Source organism: Sorex araneus, chromosome 8 (genome assembly GCF_027595985.1).
Source record: "Sorex araneus isolate mSorAra2 chromosome 8, mSorAra2.pri, whole genome shotgun sequence".
In the NCBI taxonomy this organism is placed as follows: domain Eukaryota; kingdom Metazoa; phylum Chordata; class Mammalia; order Eulipotyphla; family Soricidae; genus Sorex; species Sorex araneus.
The window spans coordinates 3,102,271-3,115,809 of NC_073309.1; the positions used below are offsets into that span (position 1 = coordinate 3,102,271).

Consider the following 13,539-nt stretch of genomic DNA (forward strand, 5'->3'; position numbering starts at 1 on the left):
GGGGGTAGGGCCATGCATCCCGGACCACCGAACTGTGTCCTGGCCCTGACACCAGGAGCGTAAGAACCAGAACATCGGCCTCCTCACTCCCAGTTTGGGGGATGGCGCTTCAGGGCCCTGAAGATGCCTGTCGGCACCCGCCACTGGGGCCCTGTTCCCTCCCGCCCGCCCGCGGCCCTCAGACGTGTGGGAAAACACACTACTTGGGCTGTGTGTGTGTGTGTGTGTGTGTGTGTGTGTGTGTGTGTGTGTGTGTGTGTGTGTGTGTGTGTGTGTGTGTGTGTGTGTGTGTGTGTGTGTGTGTGTGTGTGTGTGTGTTTGCAGCCCACCTCTGGATGAACTTCTTCACCACTTCCATCCCCGCGTTGAGCTCGTTCAGTGCCAGAATGTACTCCTGAGTGAAGAGCCTCAGCCGTGGGCATTTCCCGAAGTCCTGCGGGGAGGGGGCGGGGGTGAGCGGGACAGCGCTGCTGGGGCTGGGGGGACCCGGCGCTGACCATGGCTAGACAGGGTCTTCTGGAGCGGCTGCTCTCGGCCACCCCCGGGAGCTGCTCCCACCTGCCCCAGCTCCTCCTGGGCCCTTGGGACCTGAACGCAGGGCATCTGACAACCCCTCACCCCCTGGGGCCGCTGACCCCCACCCCCCAAAGCTTGGAAGGAACCACCCATGCCTGGAAGCACGCAAACATGTGCACACATGAGCAGCACCCCCCCCCGCAGCATGCAATGCACACATGTGCAACCCCATACACATGAGGTGCACACACGTGTATACGTGACACATGCATGGACCTGCATGCACACACAGTGCACGCACACACTTCACTGCATGAAGAGAAGGTTGTAGCTGGCTGTTTTCAAACTAAGGACATGGGGCTCTGCTAGTGCTCTAAAAAGGAGGGGTGACAGGAGAGTGGGCTGCCTCAGGCGGCCAGCGGCCACGCACCCCGAGGAAAGAGGGTGGGGCCACCAGATCCATGCGCCCCTCCCCCCGCCCCCACCCCCGGCGAAGGGGCATATTCTGCATCTTCACGGGGACAGGGCCTGAACCCCGGGAAAGAGGTGGGGGGCACTCACCATGTTATGCTTAAGGATTCTCTGGACCACGGGGGTGAACACTTCGATGACCACCATGGACCGGGGCCGCTCCCTGCAGTGCTGCAGAGAGAGGAGGGAAGGACTGGTCAGCGTCGGTCAGCACTGAGTGGTGGGCAGCTCACTTTGGGGCCCCGGGGGTTCACTCCGGCCAGGGTGAATGCAGCTGGAGGGGGTGTCCACGCGCTTCCACACCTGTGGAGGTCCAGCACCCTGACAGGGAAAGCCCTTCCTGCCTGCAGGAGTGGCCGGTGGCTTCGGGGGCTCTGGGAGGGAAGCAGACCCGGCCCCACCACGTGTCTGCCTATGCGTGGCCCGCTGTGTGTCTAGGCCCTGGGTGGGGGGCATGACCACCAGCCTCAGGGAACCCAGAGCGAAATCAACATCCTCCACCTGACCCCAACATCTGGCTGTGAACCAAGGTCAAGCGCAGACGCCAGTCTCTGGGGAGCCATACAATGGGGTACCCGGCCCTGCTCTGCAGGAGAGGTGCCCCGGCACGCCTGGCAAGGGCCAGTCTCTCTCTCCCTCACACACACGCACACACGTGCAGTCCCAGCTGCACACGTGGGCACAGGCCAGACATGCCCACCAGGGGGGGTGGGGAGGGGGTGCCGGCTCTGGAAGGGGTGCCCTGCGGGGAGATGGGGTCAGGGAGGACAGGAAGCCCCCCTCACAGAGAAGCAGGGGTCTGCAGCCTGCTGGGCCAGCGCACGGCAGACCCTCTGAGGGGCAAGTGGGGGGCTTTGGGGGGCACTCAGGAGCCGGGGAGCTGAGAGCCCGCGACACAGCGCCCTGAGGAAGTGCTTGCGAGGTGCGGCTCCCTGGCGGGGGCGGGAGGCCTGGGCCCCCCGGGCTCCTGCGGGCTCCCCTGGCGGCCACTGCCGACTGCCCTGCCGGGGAAAGCCCCACGGCTGTGCCCCCACTGTGTGCCAGCCGAGCACAGAGGAGCCTCGGCTAAGAATAGCCGGCGCTGACGTCAGGGCCCACAAAACCTGCTGCCTGCGTCTCCCCAGATGGCCACGGAGCTTTTCCAAGGAAAAGCCGGCGGCTCCGCCCGGCCTGCTGCTCCGTGGCCTGTGCCCGCGTACACCCGCCCGGCGGGGGCAGGGACGGGGCTGCCACCTGCAGGGCGGCGCCGGGGCTTCCCCTGCCGCCCCAGAGCCCACGCGGGAGGCGGGTGGTGGGACCGGCCCGGCCCGGAGAGGCCCGGCCGTACCTTGCAGAAGAATTCACAGAGGTCTGGTGGCGGGTGGTTGTTTTCCAGCAAAGGAGCGATGGCCTGCAAGACACCACAGGGTTAGGAGCACGCCGGGGGCAGGCGGGGTCGGCGTGGACACCTGCTGGGCAGCCAGGGCTCCCGCCTTCGGTGGGGGTCGCCCACGGCAGCTACCGGGGAGCCGACAAGGCTCAGGGCTGTTCCCCGGAAAGGGAAACGCAGGCGATGGCAAGGGGACGTCCAGGGTTCCGTGACCCCCTGGCACCCACCCACGTGACTCTGAGGCAGATGCCACAGAGGCCAGGAGCCCAGGAGCGGGGGGCAGAGTCCCTGTTTGGGGGCATCCTCCATGGGGACCCTCGGGGAGAATTTTCTCTTTCTGAGCCCCGGCTCCCGCCTGCCCGGGGGTGCACGGAGTCTGCACTGTGCCACACAGCGGACACCGGGACAACGGCCACTGTGGGGGTGGGCCCTGGCCTGCACCCCAGCTGACAGCACCCGCCGGGACAAGCCCGGCAGCCCCGGCACTGCATAGGCCAGATCCGTTGCACGTTCCCAGGGCCCCCGCAGCGAGGGCCCACGTGCCACTGCTCCCAGCCTGTCCTGGGCAGGACCCGTGGCCTGCCATGGGGTGGGGGGCAGGGGAAGCCCCCCCCTTTTTTTTTTCTTTTTGGGTCACACCCGGCGATGCGCATGGGTTACTCCTGGCTCTGCACTCAGGAATTACTCCTGGCGGTGCTCAGGGGACCATATGGGATGCTGGGGATCGAACCCGTTTGCAAGGCAAACGCCCTCCCCGCTGTGCTATCGCTCCAGCCCCGGGAAGCCCCTTTCTGATCGCAGCCTTCGCCATCTCATTGAGATCCACGGTCCCTGCCTGACCCTTGAGAAGGAGGAAGTGTGCACACACCACCAAGGGTTTCGCAGGAGACGCAGCCCCAGGGCTGGCCAGAGGGTCCCGCTGCTGTCCCTGGAGGGCTGCGGACCCCGCATGCTATCTCTGCCAGGCCAGGCATGAGTGCAGGGGACAGGGGACCCACAACCCAGCACCCAGACGGCCATGCAGCCCAGCCCCACCTTCCTGTGCTGAGACAGGAGGAAAGAGACTGTCCCGGGGACACCCAGAGGCTGTGCCCGTCACTGGCCCTGGCAGCCGGCACAGGATCACAGTGCAGCCCTGCCTGCTTGGTGGCCCCAACAGTGATGCCCTGGGACATGGGTGAGGACCCCCAGCTGCGCCCTGCCAAGGTGAAGGTCACAGGCTGCATGTGAATGACCGCCTAGGACAGGCACGGGCCACAGGCTCAGGGGACCGTATGGGATGCGGGGGCAGGACTGTTGCTCTGGCCCATAGAAAATTATTGCAAAGCCCTCTTTAGAAAGATGGGGCAGATGGGAGGTTCTAGTCGCTGCGGGCACTGACACACCAGCCCCCGCTGGGGGGACGGCGGTGTCGGGGAGCCCCTCGATTCTGGGCCACAGCCGAGTATTTCAGGTCCTTTGCTGGCCCCCCAAGTCTCCGCCTCTCTGTTCTTTTTCAAGTCCTGTTTTCTTGCTTCCCCACATCCTTCTGCTTCACGCTCTAGAATATACCCTGGCATACTTTGCTGTGCTTCCCTGAGAGGCCTTTATGCTGCTTCCCCGCCCCCCACCCCCAACTTCACTGACTGCCTGCAAACTCCTATTGAGTCCTCAAAACCCAGTTCAGAGACACTGCCTCCAGGAAGCCCTCTGACTCTGCTCCCAGGTGCGAGCTCCTCTCCGTACCCCTGCGGTCCCCTCAGCGGCCTATCTTCGCACTGCTTTTCCCTTCCTGGTGAGTCTCGTGTCAGAGCTCAGAACCACTCAGGAAACCAGCTGAACCCCAAAGACGCTTGCAGCAAGCCGAGACCAGAGAGCACCTCCTGCCTGCAGTGCCGGGAGGGCAGTGAATCCAGCTGCCAGTTGCGGACTAATTAGAAGGCCTGTCCCGCGGCGGGAGCGGGTCCGTTTGCCTTTCAGCTAGCCGGGCTCTGCCCCGGAATAAGGGACAGTCTCCACCATCTCCCGCCTCCCCTGCTCCTGCCCTGGCGCGCGTGCGGGGCGGAGGCGACTAAGACGCGCTTGTAATCACCGCCTCCCGATCAATCAGGGCCCGGGAGACGTGCGGCAGGAGGGAGGCTTGGCGGGCTTGGCAGAGAAGACGAAACCGAGTGCGCTCGGCTGAGAAGGTGGGGTCACCCTGGCACCTCCAAACACAGGCTGGGCTGGGGGGACGGGCGGGGGGCGCGGGAGGGCATGGTGCCCTGGAACTCACCACGATGATGTTCTCGTGTTCCTGGGTAGTCAAGTTCGTGTTCTGCAGGAGGCAAGCAGAGAGCAGGAGAGTCAGGAAGTGCAGCGCATGTGCCTGCCCACCTTCCTCACTCCAGCTGACCAGGAGACCCTCCGGGGGCAGCTGGGGAGGGAGAGGCGTGTCCCCCCCAACCCTGCTTCTGCACACACGTCTGTTTTGGGGGGCCCTGTGGAAGTGTGAGCCGTTGAGAACTCTGTCTCGGCAGGGCCATCCGGGAGCCAGCAGATGGTTAGGAATGAGCATCTGAAGAAACGCTTTCCTTTCGGTTCGGGGGGCCAGGCCTGGCAGCGCTCTGCAGTCACTCCTGGCTCTGCACTCAGAAACCCTGTGGGCTTGGGGGACCGTCGGGGATGCTGAGGATGGAGCCCGTGTCAGCCACTGTACTATGGCTCCGGCCCCAAGAAACACTTTTTTGCTTTAAAAAAAAAATATGAAAAACCCAAACCCAAACCTGACTTTACTAATATATAGCAAAAAGAGAAAGAGAGGGAGATCATTTTCTTTTTTTCTTTCTGGGTCACACCCGGTGATGCTCAGGGGTGACTCCTGGCTCTGCACTCAGGAATTACTCCGCACCTCTACCTCAGCCCAGACACAGGATCCTGCGTCGGTCCCGGCTGGGTCAGCTTGAGGGACACTTGCTATATTGTTTCAGTGGTTCTCAAACTAGGTCCCCAGGGGACATGGGCATGCCAGGATTAAGCCCTGGGACGTTCTAAATTAAAAATCTAGCATCTTGGAGCTGGAGTGATAACACAGCGGGTAGGGCGTTTGTGTTGCACTCGGCCAACCCGGGTTCGATTCCCAGCATCCCATATGGTCCCCTGAGCGCCACCAGGGGTGATTCCTGAGTGCATGAGCCAGGAGTAACCCCTGTGCATTGCCGGGTGTGACCCAAAAAGCAAAAGAAAAAAAAAAAGAAGAAGGTATGAAATTTGCTTGTGTGGGATGGAGAACTGGAGCGCAAAGGAGTGACTGCATGCTTTACGCTCTGTCTGCTGGAGGCCCGGTCTGGGGTCTGGGGTCTGGCACCACCCAGTCCCCCAGGCAATGTTGGAGAGAGCCCAGGAGCAGAGACAGAGGTGACCCCCGAGCACTGCCTGGCATATGACCCCCCCAAAAAAAAGAAGTTGATTTATTAAGGTGCCCCCTCTCCCCACCCAAATCTGGGATTTCCTTGTAGGACTGAGCTCTGTCCTCATCACCCGAGAACATGAGCTGAACAAGAAACCGAGGGAAAAGTCAGGCACAGCCACGCGTGTCTCCCCGTTCCTCTCCAGCGCCCTGGGGTGCCGACTCGCCACTGCAGCCCCGTCTGCCGCCACGCCCGGCAGGATGGACGGGCTTGGTGTGTGTGTGGGGTTTCAGCATCTGCCTCTGACGCCCACGCAAGAGGAAGGGCAACTGCGGGCGAGGGCTCGGCGGCTGCCTGCGGGGTGAAGGGCATCACCTGAGCTCCGCGGGATTCAGGGACCCTCGGGACAGCCGCCCTGGGGGCAGAGCAGCAGGCTCAGAGCCCAACACAGGGTCCGGAACCTTTTTCTTTTTGGGGTGAGAGTGGCACGAGAGCGCCCAACTGTGGTCCTTAGTGCACATTGGCTGGCTTCCAGCCAGGGGCAACAGCAGCTCTGCGGGCCCCGAGAGCCTCCCTGCGTGGCCCCACCCTCCCCTGGCCCGGCCCGCTGCAGCCGCGCCCCCAGGGAGAACAGGTAATAAGCAGGCGTCAGGTCATTAGCACACGGGTAAGCGGTACATGAAGCCAGGCACAGGGATGCGTGTGCGACAGGCCACGGGGGACAGGAACACGGGAAGTGGCACAGAGGAGGGGGTGCAGACAGGGCAGGGACCCCACTGGGAGAGGAGCAGAGGCACGGAGAGCAGGGGTGCAGGGGAGCGGGCAGGAAGCGGGAGTCGGGCAACCAAAGCTCGGAGATGGAGATGGGAAGGGGGCTCGGCCCACCTGCCCTCGCCCCCAGCCGCCGCCTCCCACCTCCCAGGATGCGCCTGTCATGGCAGCTGTGTCCTCTGTCCCTGTCACTGGGGGCAGCCATGCCAACCTGCAGGGCCACCTCCTCCTCCAAGGCCCTTCCCAGACCCTGAGCAGCTGCGGGAGGGACCCCTGAGCCCGAGCGAGGGGCCGCTCCACACTCCGGCAGAGGCCAGCGGCGGAAGGCGACTCTCCCGGAGCCCTCAGCGCCTCGTGACCTTTCCTCCCGACCCTGCCCACTGCCCTGCTCACTGGGGGCCGGGCACCCCGTCTGCCCTAAACAAGGGGCAAGGCACGGGGAGGGCTGCTTTGCCCACCAGCCAGCCAGTGAAGGTGCCCTGGGTCGAGGCCGCAGCGCCACCCAGCAGACTGGGCCCCTGTGTTGGCTGTCCTGGCACAAGCGCCGAACCCAACCGCCCGCCTGTCGCTGGGCCCGAGGCTGCCAGCTTAGGGCTGAGGCCTGCAGCCTGCACGGATGCTTCACTTGCATCCGTGGGGGATGAGAGAGCGGCCCTACACACTGGGACACACACACACATGCATGCACACAGAAATGCATGCGCGCACACACACACACACATGTGCACATGGACATGCGCATACACACGCACACACACATGCACATGAACGCACAGATAAGTGCGCACATGACATATGCACATACACATGCGCACACACAGACATGCATGTGCGTGTGCGCGTGTACATGCGCACACACACACACACACACACACACACACACACACACACACGACAGCCCGCTGCATCCTTATCAAAGGGCTGGTGAGCGATGCGGAGCACAGGCCCAGCAGACATGGGTCCTGGCCGTAAGGCCTAAGGAGCAATGCCAAGGGCGGTGGTCAGAGGCCCCATGTGACATGTGAAGGGGCAGCCTGCACAGAGTGACCCGTGCCTGTGGCTGGCTCCGCAGACATGAGAGGGTACAGGCCCGGGAGCGGGGGCCCTGCAGACAGAGCCAGGCTGCCCGAAGTGGAACTTCTAGTCCCTGCCTGTCCATGAGGGGGAGCTCGGCTGGTGCCTGGGCCTGGGTGGCGAGACCCATGGCCGAGGACAAGGGGCTGCCCCTGGCCAAGCTGTGCTTGGACGCGCCCAGGCGGGGCTCCGCCTGACCCCGTCTATGGCCCACAGAGACAGGGAGGGTCTGGGTGGTCTCCAGCAAGGCTCTGAAGGGAGTGGGGGCAGGGAGTGAGGGGCCAGGACAGGAAGGAGACAGACTTCTCCTTTGCTGCCTGCCTGCCACGGTGCCCACACTCACCAGCAGGACGGCGCCATACGCAGGCCCGCAGTGCCGGGCAGTGCCAGGGCTCAGAAGCATGAGGGCAGGGCCCGCCTCCGCGCGTGCTGGCCCTGACCCAGCCCTGGCTGTCCCCACCGCCTTCTCTGTTTTTCGAGGGAAAGAGACAACGCCCCTCACGCTGACATCTCCTGACTCTATGCAGGTCCCACGGAGCATGGCCGCCCGCGGGCGCCCCCGGAAGGCACGGAACCACCGGAGGGACCGCACGCGTGTCCTCTCAGCCCCGTCCTAAGGCTGACTGCTCTGGGTGAAACTTCGTAGGTTGGCACCATGGCCACCAGACGTTCATGCCACTGACGGGGCAAAGGCCACACTGGCAGCTGAGTCTGGGGCAGGCTAGAGCCGCACGCAGATGGTTTTGTGCCCGTGTGGGGATCGCAGCCCCTCAAACCCTCAGTCCTGCAGGCTTTGCTGCCTGGCTGTGAGCTGTTGGGGGGTTTGAGGCAGAAGGTCCTGTGAGCCAAGCAGGCGCCAGGCAGCCCTGAAGCCCCCACTAGGAAGGAACTAGGGGTCTCTGACCTCTGCTGCGGTCACTGCCCAGTCCGGGCTCAAGAACCGTCCCTCTGTGTCCATCCCACACTGGTCTGGGGCCCGGCGGGAAGCCAGGGGGCCGAGCCCCTTCCCAACGCCCCCAGAACAGCTGGGGCAGGGGTCCCGGCAGGACGGAGGGCGCGAGGATGCGGAGGCGGGTGAGAGCGTCTGACCTCCGAGAGCAGTTTGGAGACGATTTCCAGGGGCGCCTGGTTGATGGAGTCGTCCTGCAGCGGCGAGGTCAGCGCCATGTCCACCAGGGTGCGGATCTCCTTCAGGACCACCTCCCAGCGGCTGGGGTTGCTCAGGACCTTCTTGTACTTGTAAATCTTTTTCTGGGGGGAGAGAGAGACGGAGACGCGCGTCCCGTGACTGCGAGACTGGGAGAGGGTCGGAGGCGCAGCCGGGGTGGGCGGCCACGTCTGCGGGGGCCTGGGCGAGGAAGGGCGGGCCTGGGGCGGGCGGCCAGGCGGAGAGCGCTCGCCCAGGGCCAGGCGCGGCGAGCCGAGCTCGGGAGCAGGGGTGAGTGTGCGGGGCTGCTCCTGCCTTTGAGGCAGCCCTGGTTCCGCCCCTCTGACGTCATGGAAACAGAAACCCTCAGAAGGCCGAGGTCCCGCCAAGAGCCCCCCCACGCCTGACCCACGGCAGTGGGCTGGCCTGGGAGGCTCCTGGCCCGCACCCGCGCCTTCATTAACCGCTCCGCTCCTGGGGGAAAACCTAATTTTAGGGTCACCATGCCAGCAGCCAGCTGGGGTGACATGTCAGTCTCAGAGCCGAGGTCGGAAGGAGGGGCTGGGGCTCGGGGTGGGGGTGGGAACGCTTCCAGCTGGCGCCTCCCAACTTGGTGCCGTGTGGAGCGACAAAGCGGGGTGCGGCGGGGTACAGTGGCGAGGCGGGAACAGGGCTCACGAGAGTGCTGAGGGCTTGGGGTAAGGGGTGCAGACTTGCAGCCACCGCCGCCGTTGAGCCTCAGTTTCCCCTCTTGTCAGTCAGGCCCAGAACGGGACCCCTCACTGCAGAATCCGGACACTAGGAGTTTGTCTTTAGGAAAAGGGGCGAGAGGTGCAGCCTCAGCGAGCGGGACCCCCACCTCGCCACCCCACCAGGGTCTCCTGGAGTCTCGCACTTGCACCACCAGCCCGACCCCCTCGGGGCAATCTGTACCGGCCCCACCCCAGCGGCTCCTGCCTCTCGGCATCTCCCCCCGCCCGCCCCCCAGGCCCCAGCTGTGCTCCCCTCACTCCACACCCTGGCTCTGCCCGAGCCCCACGGGCACCAAGAGCTAGGGAGAGCCCAGCTGCGGGGCGCACAGGGCCCCATGGGGCCGGGTCAAGGCCCGCGGTTATCAGGAGGCTGAGAGTCAACCCCACCCAGGGCTCCTGGGGGCCGGCAAGGCCCAGGGTGTGTTCGGTGAGTCACCAAGTGCCCTGCCGTGAACTCAGCCCATCCCCAGGCCCGACGCCGCTGAGCCCTGAGCACCAGAATCCACACGGTGCCTCCACTCGCCTCCACTCTGGTTTGCTTCACGGGCCGCATCTGGAGATGCTCAGGGGTCACTCCCGGCTCTGTGCTCAGGACTTACTCCCAGCTCTGTGCTCAGGGGTCACTTCTGGCCCTGTGCTCAGGACTTACTCCCGGTTCTGTGCTCAGGGGGTCACTCATGGCGGGGCTCAGGGGACTGTTCGTGGTGTTGGGGATCAAACTGGGGTCGGCCGCGTGCAAGGCCAGCACCTCCCCCGCTGTTCTTTCTGCCCTGCCCCCCCCCCGCCGCCTGCACTTTCACCTGCCACTCGCCTTCATCCCGGAACCCCACAGGCAATGCAAGGACCCCGGAGCGGGGGCTCCACAGGGCTGGCGGGGCGGGGAGAACAAAGGCTTCGCTCTTCCCGAGTGCTCACTGTGAGAGTCGGACACAGGTGCAGAGCAGGGAGGCGCTGCCAGGGAGAGGCCACAGCCAGCGCGGGGGGCCGCCGAGGGCGCCCCGGCCCCTCTCTCACGCACCGCAGGGAACTGAGGCAGGGACGGGCGGCGGCGCTCACTGGCTGAGCCGGACCCCGACTCCGGCAGGCCCAGCAGAGCGGCCACCGATGGCCCCCACGTTAGAAGGGGTCAGCTCCTGCCAGGACATGGGCCTGACTCAAGGGCGTTCCCGTTCCCAGCGGGCAACGGTCAGCAACGGCCTCCCCAGCTGAGTCTTGGGAGCTGGACAAGGCTGGGAGTCAACAACTGGCGCCAGCAGTGTCACTCAGTCCTGGGGTGTCCCCGGGAGCCGGTGTGCGGAGACGCAGGGGTCTCGGAGGCAGTGGGGGGAGGGGCGGTCCAGGGAGGGACACATGCTCCCGAGGTGTCCCAGGCCCTGGCGGGAGGCTGAAGGTGGCACAGGCCAGTTGGCAGAGCAGCCCCAGGAGCGAGCGAGCTATGCTGACATCGCCCCCCGCACCCCCCCCCCGCCGGCAGCACAAGTCCAGAGTTCTCAGGAAGCAGCTCTTGGAGGGGGCCCAGCTGGCAGGGCAGGGGGCTCCCGCCTCCCTCCGCACAGGGAGGGGCAGGAGAGGGAGAGCCGCCCTCTTCCCGACCACGAGGCTCTCGTTGCTGGGGACCAGATGGGAAGGTGCCGGGAGCAGTGAGTAGCAAGTGGGCGGCGGGGCCGGGCAGGCCGCAGGGCTGAGGGCGGACATTTCGCTTCGGGGACAAGCCAACAGGAGGGCTGGGGTATGGTGGCCCCTAGATCTGGCCCTTCGTCACCAGGAGGGGTGACTTCCTTCAGCCCCGCCGGCCTGTCTGGGCACAGGGGCCCGGGGAGGTCCTGCGTTCCTGCCTGCCTCAGGGTTTGAAGAAAAATAGATGGACAGTAGTGACAAAGCGGGTGTGGCCCCCACCAGGGCCTGAACGTTGCGAATGGTCCTAGAGAAGGCGGTGGCCTGATGGGGAGGCGAGACCCCGGGGGGCAGGGCCCGAGTGGGAGCAGGACGGAGGGGACGGCCCCTCAGAGCCTGGCAATGAGTCACCAGGACAGCCGCCCAGTCCCTTCCTAAAAGTCCACTCCGGGCGCCCACACCAACCTCCGTGCAGGCCGCACAGGCGGGAAGGCAACACCCCGAGGCCCCGGACACACGGCTGGCGTAGGCCACGGCCCCCTGGACTTCACAGACAGTCTGAGCTGCTGCAACGAGGCCCGGCGCTCCAGGCTCGGTCACGGGAGACCACGGGAGCCCTGAGCCCTCGCCAGGGGCCGTGGCGGGGCAGGGTCAGAGGGCCACGAAGGAACCAAAGGAACCACTCAGAAGCGCGAAGTGCCAGGCTCTCGGTGCCAACGACCATGGTCCGACTCCGACACTGGCGCAGGCCCCTTTGGGGGGGCGTGGGACCAGGATGATTTAGTGTCAGCGAGTGGGTAAAAGGCAAAAACCCCCACCGCGGCTGGGGGCTGAGCTTGGGGTGCAGCGCACGCCTCGCACGTAGGAGACCCCGGGGTTCCAACCCTGACCCCACAAGTCAAGGCCAATCCGAGTCCACACTGGAAACGCGGCTTTCCCGGCTCCTCACCCCCGCACCCCCCAGCCAGCCAGCCGCCCCCTCCGCCCGGGCTGTCCAGCCGCCTGCCCGTCCACCTGCCCGTCAGAAATGACCCATCCCCTGCCAAGCCCTGCGCGGGGCCGCCAGGGGGCTTCACTTGAGCAAAGCAAACGGGCGCTTCCCAGCCAGCATCTCACCACTTCCTCGTCCGTGATGCGGAGGGGCTGCTGGAGACGGAGCCCCACGCCGCGCACCTGCTCCTGCCAGCGGCTCCAGCCCTATCGGCGCAGGAGCGGCGAGACCCAGGAGGGCCCGGCCCGGTGACTAAGCCCCCAGCACTCCCCAAGCACAGAGCCCGCGGGACCTGGACGCGCCTCTGCCCGCCCGTGCGGAGCAGCCAGTCACTCCATCGCCGTCCGCGCCCTCCGCCAGGCAGGGGGGGGGCGTTACCTGGGTGACATCCGCCATCGCTCCAGTAACCGCTCCCTGGCAGCCGCACGCCCGCCCTCCTCGGGCCCAGGGAAAGCAGAGCCCTAGGCCCATCCGCGGGGGGCGAGCTGTCACTGGGAAGGCGCCCCGGCCCGAGAGGTGTGACTCAGAATGTGCTGGAAGCGCACGCCTCCCGAGGAGGAAGAGGAGGAGGAGGAGGAGGAGGAGGAGGAGGCTGAGGCTGCCGCTCTGCTGCCGCAGCCCCCGAGGCTCGCGCGGGCTCAGCACGCATGCTCCCCACCACCTGTCACTGACGGGAGGCAGCTGCCCGCGCCCCGCAATGAGACACGGCCACTTTTACAACTCCCAGCCCGTGACGGCACAAAAGCCTCTCCCCCTCCCTCCCGCTCCCGCCCCTCCCCTCCCGCCTCTCCCTCTCTCCCTGTCTCCCTCCCTCTCTCCCTTCCTCCTCTCCCTCTCTCTGCCCCCTACATGCCGCTGAGTCCAAAGGTCTGCAGAGAGGAACCCCAGGGGTGGGGTGGGGTCTGGGCCTGGGTCTGCTGGGCGGTCGGGGAAGGAGCCCCACGCCTGCCCGCCCGGGCCAAAACTTCCTCCCCGGGTCTGGGGCACGCTGTCCCCGTCCCGGACATCTGTCAGAGAGACTCCTTTCCCTGGCACCCCTGAGCCCTAGGCTGTGGCTACGGGGGGACCTTGCTGGCATCTGGGGGTCCCTGATATGGGGCAGTGACGGGGGGGCAGGGCCCTCCAGCCCCCAGCACAGATTCTCATAGGCCCTCACAGCACAGGCCCGCAGATACGACCCCAGACTAGCTGACAGCCCTCCGTCTCCCCAAAGCTGTCTTGGGACCCTCAGGAGCAGCTGACCATGTACCAACCAAGAGCTGTTGGACACCTCCTGGCCCCCTTCATGGACTCTGCCGAGTGCCCACCCACCCCTGCCGTGTGCCCACCCACCCAAGGGCTGGATCCATCAGACGGAAGCTCAGACAGACGCTTGGGCCGAGGGGCTCCTCCAGGCTGGCTCGGGCACCAGCTCTGCACAGGAGCTACGGAAGTCAGAGCGACAGGACAGCATGGAGGCCGTTTGC

At 65.6% G+C, this 13,539-nt stretch overlaps 1 protein-coding gene across 1 annotated transcript in view; it reads right to left on the bottom strand.

Annotated features, from left to right (window-relative positions):
• CMIP (c-Maf inducing protein) overlaps window positions 1-13,539 on the bottom strand; it is a 126,646-nt gene that overhangs the window by 13,598 nt on the left and 99,509 nt on the right. Inside the window, exons 4-8 of the mRNA XM_055145226.1 lie at window positions 8,659-8,820; window positions 4,611-4,652; window positions 2,315-2,377; window positions 1,078-1,158; window positions 330-433 (exon numbers count right to left, since the gene is read on the bottom strand). Coding sequence (XP_055001201.1) covers window positions 330-433; window positions 1,078-1,158; window positions 2,315-2,377; window positions 4,611-4,652; window positions 8,659-8,820 — 452 coding nt within the window. The remainder of the gene's footprint in view (window positions 1-329; window positions 434-1,077; window positions 1,159-2,314; window positions 2,378-4,610; window positions 4,653-8,658; window positions 8,821-13,539) is intronic.